Source organism: Triticum aestivum, chromosome 3A (genome assembly GCF_018294505.1).
Source record: "Triticum aestivum cultivar Chinese Spring chromosome 3A, IWGSC CS RefSeq v2.1, whole genome shotgun sequence".
Lineage (NCBI taxonomy): Eukaryota > Viridiplantae > Streptophyta > Magnoliopsida > Poales > Poaceae > Triticum > Triticum aestivum.
In genome coordinates, this window is record NC_057800.1 from 684,183,548 (window position 1) to 684,197,555 (window position 14,008).

Below are 14,008 nucleotides of genomic sequence, written 5' to 3' on the forward strand. Positions count from 1 at the left end.
CCCGCCTCGCGCAGCCGCTAGGGTTCCCCCCGCCACGCCGCCGGCCAGCAGCAGCAGCAGATGCCGCCCGCCGCCATGGCGCCGCCGCAGGCCCCCTCCGCAGGTACGCCACCTTCCGGATCTGGCCAGCAGGGCCGTAATCCTCCACCTCGTTGGTTACTGACGTTTGCCGGCGCTGGTTTTCCGAGCAGGGGATCCGCTCTACGACGAGCTCTGGCACGCCTGCGCCGGCCCGCTCGTCACCGTCCCGCGCGTCGGAGACCTCGTCTTCTACTTCCCGCAGGGGCACATCGAGCAGGTCGGCCAAGCCTGCCTCCCTCCCTCCCTTCCTCGCTTAATTCTGCCCCCGCCTCGCGGTTTGGCGCGGGGAGGCTCTTCTGCTTCGGTTCGCGCGCTGAATTTGCTTGCTCTCGCGGCGTTTTTTGGTTTTCCAGGTGGAGGCCTCCATGAACCAGATCGCCGGCAACCAGATGCGCCTCTACGATCTGCCCTCCAAGCTGCTCTGCCGGGTCATCAACGTCGAGCTCAAGGTGCCCGCTTACCCCCTCCCCCGTTTCGCCCGTTTCTCATGCTCAATTCCGCTCCGCCTTCGGAAAATTGTCTCCTACTTGTTCGTTTGCTGGGAAATTCGATTCGGTCAGCTGATTTGTCTGGGGGGTTTTGGCAGGCGGAGGCGGACACCGACGAGGTCTACGCGCAAGTCATGCTCATGCCGGAGCCGGAGGTAAGCTCTACCGTGAATTTCGCTGGGTTCACACTTGGGAGATTTTCTTCCTCTTCCGCCTGAGGTGCTAATTTCCCTCCGCTCTCTGCAATTTCTCAGCAAAACGAGATGGCGGTGGACAAGTCGACCTCAACGACGGGCGCCACGCCTCCGAGGCCGGCAGTACGGTCCTTCTGCAAGACCCTGACGGCATCCGACACCAGCACGCATGGCGGTTTCTCCGTGCTGCGCCGCCACGCTGACGAGTGCCTCCCTCCCCTGGTATGTGTCGATTCTACACCGGATCATGCGTATGGGGCTTGTTGCCTTCGGTTTTGCGGCATTTGCTGACCTGATCTATTTGGCAGGACATGACCCAGTCGCCTCCAACACAAGAGCTTGTTGCAAAGGATCTGCATGGCATGGACTGGCGCTTCCGCCACATCTTCCGTGGTAAGTTTTTGTTCCTTGCCTTGCTCTGATCTGTGGCTCTTTTACATCGCCATGCATGCCAGTGTGTGTGATCTGAAGCTGATAAATTCAGTAGACCATTTGGTTGTAGCTTAGCAATCAGTGACACCCCAACACATCAAAACATCCAATCTGTCTATAAATTGCAAGGGTTTATATTGTACTTGATGATGTTGATGTCATCGATGATAATTGTGTTAACCGAGTGCAAATCAACAGGGCAACCTAGGAGGCATCTCCTTCAGAGCGGTTGGAGTGTGTTTGTCAGTTCCAAAAGGCTTGTAGCTGGGGATGCCTTCATTTTTCTCAGGTCTGTTGCTGTTTCCTTACTCACCAGCATAACAATTCTTAACCCGGTGCTAAATGTGTTTCTGCTCCATGCAGAGGAGAGAGTGGTGAGCTTCGTGTTGGTGTTAGGCGGGCTATGAGACAGCTGTCCAACGTGCCTTCTTCAGTCATATCTAGTCATAGCATGCACCTTGGAGTCCTTGCAACTGCATGGCATGCCATCAACACGAAAAGCATGTTCACTGTCTACTACAAACCTAGGTATATGAACATGTCTATGGGAATCATACTTATCTATATGTAATTCGTTCCCATTGGCTCATTCTGAGTGCTTACACTTGTGTCCAATCTTTGGTTGATTCTAGAACGAGCCCTTCAGAGTTCATTATACCATATGATCAATATATGGAGTCTGTAAAAAACAATTATTCAATCGGGATGAGATTCAGGATGAGGTTTGAAGGTGAAGAGGCGCCAGAGCAGAGGTGACTGTTGTATTTGCTTTCCCTATAAGTGTAGTTTTGTGTGCATGATCCCCCAACAGCACCCAGTAGATCATTCCTAATCTGTTGTTTCCTTTGTCATGTAGGTTTACTGGTACTATAGTTGGCAGTGAAAATCTTGACCAATTGTGGCCTGAATCGAACTGGAGATCTCTTAAGGTAGCTGTTTGATCGCAATTTTTATTTTGTTACAACTTGAAGAATGTCATGTTCATGGAGGTTTGCTTCTGAAACTTAGGTGCGTTGGGATGAGCCGTCAACTATTCCGCGGCCGGATAGAGTCTCTCCTTGGAAAATAGAGCCAGCTTCATCACCTCCTGTTAACCCACTTCCTCTTTCTCGGGTCAAAAGACCTAGACCAAATGTTCCTCCAGTTTCTCCTGAATCATCTGTTCTTACAAAAGAAGGTAACGATATAAGCTCATTACTCTTACTAGAAGATTGATGAAATAGGTTCCAAATGTGACGCTCTTGAAATGTCGTTGCCATTTGCAGTTGCAGCTAAGATTGATATGGATTCTGCTCAAGCACAACAAAGAAATCAAAATAACATGGTCTTGCAAGGTCAAGAGCACATGACCTTGAGGACCAACAACCTGACTGCCAGCAATGAATCTGATGCTACCGTTCAGAAGCCTATGATGTGGTCTCCATCCCCCAACATCGGAAAAAACCATGCATCCGCGTTTCAGCAGAGGCCCTCTATGGATAATTGGATGCAGCTGGGAAGATGTGATGCTAGTTCTGGTGCTCAATCTTTTGGTGATTCCCAAGGCTTCTTCATGCAGACCTTTGATGAGGCTCCTAACCGTCATGGCTCATTCAAGAACCAGTTCCAGGATCACAGTTCTGCTCGTCACTTCTCAGACCCGTACACAAAGATGCAGACAGAGGCCAGTGAGTTTCATTTCTGGAATAGCCAAAGCACCGTATACGGTAATCCAAGAGATCAGTCACAAGGTTTCAGATTTGAAGAGCACCCATCAAATTGGTTAAGGCAGCAGCAGCAGTTCTCCCCGGTTGAACAACCCCGAGTGATCCGGCCTCATGCATCAATAGCTCCTGTTGACTTGGAGAAAACAAGAGAAGGCAGTGGTTTCAAGATTTTTGGGTTTAAGGTTGATACTACCAGCGCCCCTTCTAACCATTTGAGCTCCACAATGGCTGCAATCCACGAGCCTGTGCTACAAACCCAAGCATCCGCATCATTAACTCAATTGCAGCATGCACACGCTGATTGTATTCCTGAGCTGTCCGTAAGCACTGCTGGGACTACTGAGAATGAGAAAAGCATTCAACAAGCTCCTCACAGTTCGAAAGACGTCCAAAGCAAGTCCCATGGTGCTTCCACAAGGAGTTGCACAAAGGTATTGTTGTGCTTTCTTCATGTTCATGCCATATGCTGGTCAATATACTTACAATTTTACAACCTGAGTTGAGCAAGACTTGAGCACTTTGTCATAAATCTGTTGACTGTGTGTGAATCTCTTTGTTAGTTTATGTTGTTATGAGCAAGATACAGCAGGATACTATGTCTGCGCACATTCTTAAATACTGTATACATGGTTGCTGAATTCAATTGCACTGTCCTGTCTGCTTAATCATGTATTCTTTCGTTATTTGTTTGGTCTTACCACTTACTTATATGTTACTCACCATGTTCTTGCAGGTTCATAAGCAAGGTGTTGCACTTGGTAGATCAGTGGATCTGTCAAAGTTTGGCGACTACGACGAACTCACAGCTGAGCTAGACAGGATGTTTGAATTTGATGGTGAACTGATGTCTTCAAACAAGGATTGGCAGATTGTGTATACTGATCCGGAGGGTGACATGATGCTGGTGGGAGATGATCCATGGGAGTAAGCCCTCTATCTAGCCTGGTGCTTGCTTTGATATACGTATGCCGCAGAAATCCGCCTCCCGTTACTTACTGCATTGTGTTGCGAGCAGGGAGTTCTGCAACATAGTGCGCAAGATCTTCATCTACACCAAGGAGGAGGTCCAGAAGATGAACTCGAAGTCATCTACCCCGAGAAAGGAGGAAGGTTCCGCGGATGCCGATGGCGCAAACGAGAAGGCCCATCCCGCCACGTCAAGCCATTTAGATAACTAGCCAACTAGGTATGTGTGCCTCCCGAATCCTTTCTATTGGTTAAGCCGATGTCGTTCCAGTGCATCAAGTTCTCCTTGACCTTAACTCCCTCGGTGGATTCCTGATCGTGCAAGCATGGTCACAGGATATTATTGTTTGCGCCATGATATGATTCGCATCACCGAAAGCGACTAACCTTTGGGTCGTTGTTGGCCTTGGTGCTTGTGCAGGTTGCGTTAAGCCGATTTGAGGCATGAGGTGAGGTATCGCACGGGGAGCTTTGTCCTGCCCTCGCTCGGGTCCCAGCCAGCCAGCCAATGAAGTAACTCCTGATGTCTTTTGGTGATCGCCCCCTCCCCCTTGTGATGCAGCAACGACAACCCAACCCAACCCTTTGGATTTAGCTATTTACTTGCTAGGTAATGTAGAGAGAGACTTTGCTGCGCTGCGCGATTGTTTATCCGCTGGTTTGCTTGCTTGCTCTTGGCAGTTAAGATTTTTAGGGCCAAGATTTATGATTATCGTTGCCCCCCTGCTTGAATGCATGCTTGATCCTTAGCCCTCCCTCCTCTTTCCCCCCAACCACCCTGATGTAAATATTTATCTACCTTGCTCTAGCTAGTGTTAGTGAGTAAGTAAGCAAGTACCCTGTATTATTTAACCGACCGACCTGCAGTAGCTGTTCCGGAGTAAGAAACACTGGCAAAGACGATGGTATATGTACGTCTGATCCTGTTTAATGTACTATTAATGGCTATAGAGTGTGAGTGGGAAGAGACCCGGTGGTGGTGTCCGGTGGCGCGTCGCTGTCTGTGTCGATCCCGGGACGCATGATCGGCGCCCGGCACCGTATGCGCAATGCAATCCCGCACGCACGCACAACTGATCCGCTGCGGGCGGCATGATTGATTTATCAGTCGGATGGATGCATACCACGGAGCAGTGGAAGGCAAGCGTGTCCGTCCGTCCATCCACCCGTCCGGTTGAGTGCAGGCTCCGGTGGGTCCCTTGCCTGGCCTCATCTGTCGTTGGCCGAGTGGGAGACTAGACTACAGGCCGGCGCCACATGGAGGCCGCTGGTGTGGACGCATCGGGCTGCTGTTCGGTCCACGAAAGGAACGGCGCAGTGGCGGTGTTGGCGCCGGGTTGGTTGGTACGAGGGAGGTGAAAGTGGTAGGAAGGGGGCAAAGAAAAGCGCCGCGGACTTGGGTGGGGGTGGGGGTGGCCGTCGCGTGCCTCCCTTGTCTCGGCCCTGTTTCCGTTCCCGTGGAAAACAAACACGGGCCAACCAGCTTGGCTCGCCCGTCCCTCTCCGCGGGGAGAAAGCGCCAATCTCTTTGCCACTAGGTGCCGTGCCATCTCCGCCGGCGAGACCGAGATGAGGTCGACGGTGGTGGTGTCCGGTTTGGCCTCGTGCTCTGTATTGTATGCCTGTCTGTGTTACTGCGTGTGTGTATCTGTCTCGGCTGGCCGAGCGACCTGTGGCGCGCGTGCTGTTGGTCCACGCCACTGGGAAAAGAAAGAGAGAGAGGGGTGGGAGTGCAATGCTGGAGCCAGCCGCCGTGCCGGTAAAGCAACCGCAACGGCCGTGGGGGGCGTGCGCTAGGTCTCTCTTGTGTGCAAGCAAGTCCCGTTCGTTTCGTCCCAGCGCCGGCGGCCGGAGGGGTGGCGATAGGCTCGGCACGGGCGTCGATACCAACGCGCCACAGCCCACAGGTTCGTATCGTATGGACCATGCAAACAACAACAGAAGGGCCAAGATATCAGCGCTCTTTTTTTTTGCGATGAACGGCCCGCCCTCGTGGGAAGTTTTTCTTTAATCAAGCGCGTGGATTCTTCTGTGATTCCGTGATTCCATCCACTGTTTAGCATATACCACTGGTAATCATGGCTGGGAGTAAGGGAGGGTGTTGACTGATGGAGATGGTCAGATGGATGCCGTCCGTGGTCACGAGTGACCGGGAGTGGGGAGGGAGTGAGCGGCACGGCGGGTGCAACCAACCAACCCGCCGGGGATCGCGCACGTAGGAGTACATGCATACTGGTCCTGGCGGACCGAGTGAGCAAAGCTTTGACCACGGGCGCCCCCCAAGTGCCACGACCAGGGTTATTATTACTCGAAAAAAACATGTTACCACGACCGGTAAGTTTATCTGACTGACTACACGCTTAACCAGCGACCGGCTTTGACTGAATGAATCGACCGGAGGAGCGAGCGGAGCGTGACGCCGACCACGACGGCGGTGACGAACGCCGCCCGTCCGTCTCGTGGCCGGGAAGGAGGACGGGGAATCTTACGACTGGCTCGCGGGCCCCTGCGTGACCGGCAGGCGCGGGCACCGACAGGCGGGCCCCGGGGCCGGCACTGTTGGCGCGCGCGGGCGGGCACGTGACATGACCCCGGCTCCACGGCAGCCGGTCGCCGTGGCGGTCGTGGGTGGTCGCAGGCGCAGAGCCGAGCGCGTGGGGTGGCGCAGGCAGGCAGGCACGGGGCGGGCGGGCCCGCCACCGGAGATCGATCGGTCGATTCCCGGGCGGCCGGCCGGCCGGCCCTCGTACGCCCACTCCCCTCGCCGCGCCGGACGCGGGCTGACACCGCGAATCGAATCCGAGCCATGCCAAGCGCGCCGCGACAAGCCTCGCTTTTACTACTACTCGCTCGCTACGCTAGTCGCTACCCCTCACTCCCTGCCGCGTGCGTGCCCGTGGGCCGCTGGCGCCAAGGGGAAGGAAGGGGGCCCGCCCTGCGGCTCGCCTCGGATCTCTCGTCCCGTCTGCCGCAGTTTGGTTCGCCGGCGTGGCGGCCGGCCGGCCCGTCGGCTTGGTCGGCACTCATCATGAGCTCGTTTTCCTCATGCTGAGTACTGTAGTAGCACGTATACGTGTGTGGTCGCAGTAGCATGGCAATGGCATGGGCCTTCGCGTGCGTGCATGCACTGTCCATGGCCGGCCGCCGCGTCGTGGTGCTCGGTGGGTTGGTCGTCTCCGTTAGCAGTGTGGTGCATGCATCCATCAACCATCATCCATGCCGTGCCGTAACGGAGGGAGGGAGGCTCGTGAGAGACTGATCATGGCAGCATGCACAGTGGTCTGCAGTTCTGCACCGAGATCGGAGACCAGCAGCGTCCTTTTTGACAAACCTCGTCCGTATGTTTACACGAGCTCCCGAGACCATGTTATCGTTGACACATTGTCACCGGCGACCGACCGACCGGCCGGCGGGCGAGCAGGCGGTCGAGACGACGACCACAGGCCCGGCCATGGGACTTCGGTTATTCAATCACATGTACAGGTGTTGTGCAACGTCTACATGTACGAGGCGGTCGAGACGACGACCACAGGCGGTCATCTGACTCGATTATTCAGTATTCATCACATGTACAGCACATGTGTGTGTGCACGCACGTACGCATTGTCCGCGACTCCACGTGTAGAGATACATCACAGTCTACAAGTCCACACCTAGCCGTTGTTTTGCTTTTGCAGCAGCGGTTTTTCCAGGCGTCATGACTGAAAACACACACTACTACAGTACTACTACTACTACTACTGAATACTCATCACAGCTCAAGCCGCAGGTTCTCCTCGTCGAATTCTGCCATCAGGCGATCATCGCCATCGCCATCGCCATCGCCCTCTCCCTCGAAGAAGGCCTGGTGGAGGGCTTCCACGCACAGCTTAGCCTCGCTGTCGTGCACGATCAGGGACATGTTCACCTGGCAATGGTGGCAAATTCCATGCCGAAAATGTTTTAACTCAACAGACACCGTGGATAGATGTTCTTGTACTCTTTATAACGCAGTAGTTTGATGCAATGGGTGTTGGTTGGTTACCTTTGATGCGCCTTGCGAGATCATCTGGACATTGACCCCAATTCTCCTCAGCACATGGAAGGCCTTAAGATGAGAATATGGGTTAGTCTGATGTTTGTTTGCGACTGTCGTCCCCCAGGAAATGTTTCTGTAAAGTTGGTTACCGTACCTTCTCTAGTATGAGAGAGGATTTTCGCACATTCCCGATGAGCGAGACTATCGCTCTTTGCTGCAGAAGATGGACGAATGCGATTTTCTCCAGCTCTTCCACCACATGGTCAAGTTCCTACGAAATTTACAAAGGACAGTGAAGAGGAGATCGAGGGTGTATGTAAGGGAGGAAGCTTACTTCATGCTACCAAGCCATTAGAAAGCTAGCATACTACATTTTCCGAAACAATGGTCAAGAAACAAACCATCAGCTCATTTTACAGAGCCATGGTGCTAGTTTTCCAAATGAATTAGGAACACAGTTCAATCACAGGTACAGTTACTTGACACTTAGCATGAACCTGGATGAACTTGCCTGTTGAATAAGTTCCCTGCTCCAGATCTTCGATGGGTCGAGCGACACAGAAATGCTGACCTCACTAGTCGCCACACAGTCTACAGATATGCCTAGGTCTTCGAATATAGAAAACACCTGCTCAAGCGCGTATACAAATAGTGGATAATGATCAGAATCAACAAACGCGAACCAAACTGAATGTTTCGGCAGCTTAACATACCTTTGCCAGGAAACCAAATTGACCAAGCATCCGAGTGCTCACTATATCCAGCATAGTGACATTTGACTTCAGAACTATACTTGTAAGCACGACCTATGTAGCGGGGAGACAAAGTTGATGGCTGCTTGAGAGGTAAACGGTTCTGATGTGAGAACATACCTAATTAATATACTACGTACAAACCTTATCCATATCTCTTCCTTTGGCAATAAGGGTGCCTGGAGCTTTAGGATTGTATGAATTCTTAACCCTAACTGGTATATCACCTTCTCTAGCAGGTCGCATCGATTGTGGATGTAAAACCTGTTGCAGAAGCACAACAATGAATGACTATGAGCCAAAGAAAAACAACTTTTTAACAGTAGAAGTAACTTTTTTCAGAATACGCAAATCCTTGCATGAAAGGCTCATAGCCTGATAACCACTCCAGGAAGGGTAACCGAAACTGAGATAATGCATATGGATAGATGCAAGTACGCCTGTACACCTTTAATTCTAAATAACGAATATTTCCAATAAAACTCTAATTTCTGAAGAACAATATATCTTCTGATCTTTGACTTCAACAATAACAACAACTAAGCCTTTAGTCCCAAACAAGTCGGGGTAGGCAAGAGCTGAAACCCATAAGATCTTCTGATCTTTGACTAGCACACCAAATGTTCTCCTAGAAAAATAAAGATAATCAAACATGTATTCCTTATGCAAGGATTTAAACCACACAATTCATTTTCTAACTTTCTGAGTGATACGAAACTGCAACGAAGAAACATGAATTATCTCCATTTTGAGATATCATTGCAGTGCAGTTTTTCCAGCATCATGTGGACGCTGTCTCTTGATACAAATGGCACACACATGTGTGTGTTCTAAAGAAATTCAGTTCAGTATATAATCTTCTTCTTGAACATATTGTTCTTAACTTCTTATATACACAAAACAGCATACCTGGGCACCAAAATAAGCAAGTTCAGCAGCCTCATCAAATGTTAAGTACGGGACTGTCCTTGCATTTGGGTAGATATTTGGATCACAAGTAAGTACACCATCAACATCCTTCCACACCTATCGTGAAGCAGAGGTAAACTTTGAGACAAAACTTCTAATAACGAGGGATACAGCTACTAAACAAATTGGCATGATAACAAACTGGAACAGTCAATTTTAGGCTGTATTTTTTTTTCCAGAAATCAATAGTATGGTTTGCTAATTATCTATTTCAGATTTCACATGGACCTGAATTTCTCTCAATCCCAAGGCTTTACCAATGGTTGTAGCAGTCAAGTCACTGCCACCTCTGCCTAAAGTAGTAACGGCACCTGATTTCCAGCCCTGCAAATGATGGCAACCGCAATGAACTAAAAGGTTGCTCCACAAACGAAAAGCTCATTCATCTGTGAGAATACCTTCCCAAGGAACCCAGTAACAATAGGTATCACTGGATCCCGAATCCAGTCCCCATGTAATCTCTTTGCAACAGCAGGATAAGTTGCTTCCAATATCTCAGCATTACCGAAATCGTCTGTCGTTATGAAACCAATATCAAACGCGTCACACTGCAAAGGCGTTAATGAAGACAATTTAGAACCAACAAGATATCGAATAATGAAACAAAATGCAGCAGAAACTTAATCTGCTGGGAATTTAGAGACTAGCTAACTTCATGGGCCCTTGCGCCAGGCTGAGACCTTAGGGGAAGGAAGCACATACCTAATGTGGAAACTAAATGGAAATGCATGATGCTGAGAAGTGGTGTGATGCTACTAACACCACATGTGTTGAGAACATGGAGTGAATCATGATATGAAATTCAGGGACAAGATATCAAACTTTTGAGACTATCTTCCATGGCGGAGGGACACTTATACGCTATTGTAACAAAATTATAGATGTAACTATACTCCTGTGTATTCATTTATGTTGCTAACTTGTTATAAGTCATAAACTGTGAAGCATAGTGGTTCACAGTGAAAATCAAGAACAACATCAAGAAGTACCTGACGTGCTTTGACGCCAATCTGGTTTAAATAAGCCGCAAAAACCCGTGTGGACATGCATTCTCCAAATGACACAAGGTAATCAGTGCTGCGAAGTGTCAGCTCTTTCATCATGGCAACACCTTTCAAGAGCTGTTCCAGTTCATCTAGCTTAGCTGCAAATTTTGTTCACTAGGAACAGTAAGCTTATAATTTAAAAGAAAACTGGAAAGCAGATCCACAAGAGGTCAGTTAGCGGGGTTACCATGTAGAACAGATCTTGGCAGTCCAAGTTCATCAACTGTCCTGGATTGACAGTAAAGCAGTCACTGTAAACCGAAAGTATGAAACGCGTTCCCCTAGTAAACTGACTGAAAAGCACACGTACTTGATATGGAGATCTCTGAGCATGTTCCACTCTTCTATTTCGGAAACGCGGGTCACTCCACATCCCACTGCCTTCTCTCCAGCCTAAAAATAAGAGCAAACACACCATGCATTTTAGCAGAAGTTCACATGTGCTCAGAGACTCAAACATGTTAGCTATAATGATATAGTGAATCCCAAGGCAAGGTTTAGTCTTCAGTTACATTCTCTTTGTATTGTTTACAGCCATTGTTGACCTACTGCAATTCTGCAATTATGTACAAAGCTATAGTTTATAGCATCGGCTGAATCTCGACAGATTCTTGACGATTTTAAGCTGAATTATGACAAAAGATGCAAACTTCACTTTAGCTAACACTCCGGTGACTGAAGATTCTTTGTACTGAAACAGTGAGCCTTACAACTTTTTTTTGGCTGTAAATCTAAAGAATGACCAGAGAGCAGTCGTACGAGGAGGAGTAGATTGGTGGTCTTCCCCATGGCGGAGAGGACGACGACGGGGCGCTCCTCGGGGAAAGCTTGGATGAGCCCCGCCACCTCCTTCATCCTCGCCGCCGACGACACGGACGAACCACCGAACTTCATCACCACGCTCAGCTGATCTTCCCCTTCCACTCTGGTTCCTCCGTGGACGGCGACTCCCGCGAGGACGCCGTCGCCGTCGCCCTCTCTCTTGGCCTGACAGCGAGCGGAATCCGCGGCCGCCATTGCCAGTCTCCTGCCACGGCGAGTCCCGCCCTGGGCGCCGACGCGCGCAACTCCTCCATGTGCGCGAGGGGCACTCGTCGGAGGTATCGGCGCGGCGAGGCGGGGCGGGGTGGCGGCGAATCTGAGCGCGATCGCCATATCTTCCGGCAGCAGGGGGGACTGGACTGCTGACTCCCTTCACTGTACGGCGAGCGAAGGCGGCTTTCCTATATTACGCTATAGAGACACTTCAGGCGTAATTGTAGTTTTACAGTATTCAAACTAATAAGTGTGCATGTGCAACGCATGTTCGATAATGCAATTCATTTTTGAATTACACCTTTGCTTAATTAGTTTTATTTCTGTGGTTGTTTGCTCGTCTACACCTTTTTTTCAAGTAGGTAAAGAAAAAAAGGAAATGTCATATGTGCTTTCTCAAAAATAAAAATGAAAAAGAGTTTTGTACTTAATAACCATCATCTGGGATGACAAGTGTAATATTATGCAAAATTATTTTTTTGAAAAAATACTCTGATAAATATTTTCAGTCAATGTTTAGATCATACGTAGTGTTGTGGAAATCCCACCAGTACAAGGCTCAAATCATCAAATATCATCTAATCCATCGCATTTATAAAATCTTGTAGTCCATTTGCACCAGCAAGGTGGACGACTTGTTCCTCTACATGCTTATGCTTCTTTTGATTCAGATTCCACCAAAAAGAAAAGTCTTCCATTCTACAAGTAATAGGTAGAATGCATGTAAGTGCAATCAATTCTTTAGGATTTGAAAATATCATTGTCACTCTTATGCATATCACAAAGTCTCTCCGGAAGGATTTTAAACTAACAATATCTCAGTTAGCTTCAGAAGGGCCTCTAGACCAAGAGTGAGGGGGAAACAGATTCACAACGAGCTACAACTAATATAATCTATATATAGTTATAAAGAAAGTTGGAGGTCAACTTCTGAAGGGCTCACCGATCCACACCAGAATAATCATGGGAGAAACATTAACCATATCACAGTTGAGCTACATCACACTGAACCTTGGTAGCAAATGCAAGGCTATCGGCAAATATAACTAAGGAAGTCCTACTTTTGAATTAAATATGGACTAACATGATATGCTTTTGTACCAATCTATACTAATCCCTATTGCAACAAATAATAATAGCTGGTACAGTTGTACACCACTAAAATTACTATTAAAATGCCACTTCAATCCAGTGCTGGAATAAAAACGAAACCTTGAACATAATCCCCCAACAGCAAAATACACATGTAAATTGTAGTACCAAAATTGAGTTGACTGGTGATGTATTCGGATTTTAGGATGAGGCAACCTGAAGACTAACTACACTTATTTGTCAGAACACGGAACTAACTACAGTCAATATTTCGTGTGGTCTCTTCAAATCAAGCTCAAAGATCAGAAATACCAATCAGAAATCAAGTCAACAAGGTCAAGAAGGAAGTCTCCCTCCGAAGATGGAAATAAAGAAAATAAAGAAAAATGGATTAAGGGGAGTTTTAGAGGTCGGCTGCGTGACGCTAACAGAGCCGGACCGTGATTGACCACATGGAACCCTAGACTGCGAGTCGGGTGAGAAATGATACATGGAAGCATGCTTTGTTAATAACTATTGTCGTGCACTGGTGGAGTGCTTTTGTTGCTTCAACTCCATCTAAAGTCCTATCAATAAATACTCTAAACTCTATCTCCACCAGGTCAATAAAAACTCAGAAGCCCTAGCTATATATTTGATTGAACAATCAATATGGACTTCAAAATGTCATTCACAGGATGACAGTACATCGAACAGAAAATTTAGTTGCTTTAGAATTCCATGCTGAAGCTTTATATGTGTTCTATGTCATGTATCTGTTCTTCTGTTCTATATTCCGAAACAAAGAAGCATGTCTAAACTCTGCAGCATACGATCTCGTGTATATGCCCTAATTGTTCCATTGCCCATTTACTTTTTACATGCCCTTCTGTTCACCACAATAACTAAATTATGCCCAAAGAACTCAGTCCTCTTAATTCAGAACTTGGTACACATAAAACTTATATCATGAGACAAAAAAAATCAAGTGAGCGTGCACAAAAAAGCAAACAAGCAGTTACCTTAATCAATTAGAAAAACCACGATCTAACGCATGAGAACATACTTCTATGAAAAATCAAGCGAGCACACTTGTAGGCAAAAGAAGCAAGCAAGCAACCATCTTAATTAACAGTTGGACCTTTTAGAACAATTTGGTTGACATGAGACTAATTACCTGCAGGTTTCGTGGGTGTAGCAGATCAGTTCTGCAGAGGCGGCCAACACGCAAGTATCATGGTGGACTTGCG

At 48.4% G+C, this 14,008-nt stretch overlaps 2 protein-coding genes across 2 annotated transcripts; one reads left to right on the forward strand and one right to left on the reverse strand.

The window, feature by feature from the left end:
• LOC123063198 (auxin response factor 4) lies at window positions 1-4,815 on the forward strand (the record flags this gene model as incomplete). The annotated part of the gene is given in 15 exon segments (XM_044486933.1): window positions 1-103; window positions 192-298; window positions 435-530; window positions 668-724; window positions 824-985; window positions 1,072-1,156; window positions 1,394-1,484; window positions 1,559-1,723; window positions 1,828-1,947; window positions 2,052-2,124; window positions 2,204-2,372; window positions 2,461-3,332; window positions 3,635-3,825; window positions 3,917-4,087; window positions 4,289-4,815. Coding segments are annotated over 14 exon segments (2,394 nt in total). The 3' UTR covers window positions 4,080-4,087; window positions 4,289-4,815.
• A 2,538-nt stretch (window positions 4,816-7,353) lies between these two features.
• Window positions 7,354-11,865, reverse strand: LOC123063199 (aspartokinase 2, chloroplastic). Its single transcript, XM_044486934.1, has 13 exons — window positions 11,412-11,865; window positions 10,963-11,045; window positions 10,840-10,880; window positions 10,596-10,750; window positions 10,005-10,154; window positions 9,835-9,930; window positions 9,547-9,663; window positions 8,782-8,901; window positions 8,599-8,691; window positions 8,397-8,513; window positions 8,040-8,156; window positions 7,892-7,954; window positions 7,354-7,774 (listed from the first exon to the last, which is right to left on the reverse strand). Exons 1-13 carry the CDS (start codon window positions 11,805-11,807, stop codon window positions 7,619-7,621), a joined length of 1,704 nt encoding a protein of 567 aa, XP_044342869.1. The 5' UTR covers window positions 11,808-11,865; the 3' UTR covers window positions 7,354-7,618.
• Window positions 11,866-14,008: the final 2,143 nt, after the last annotated feature.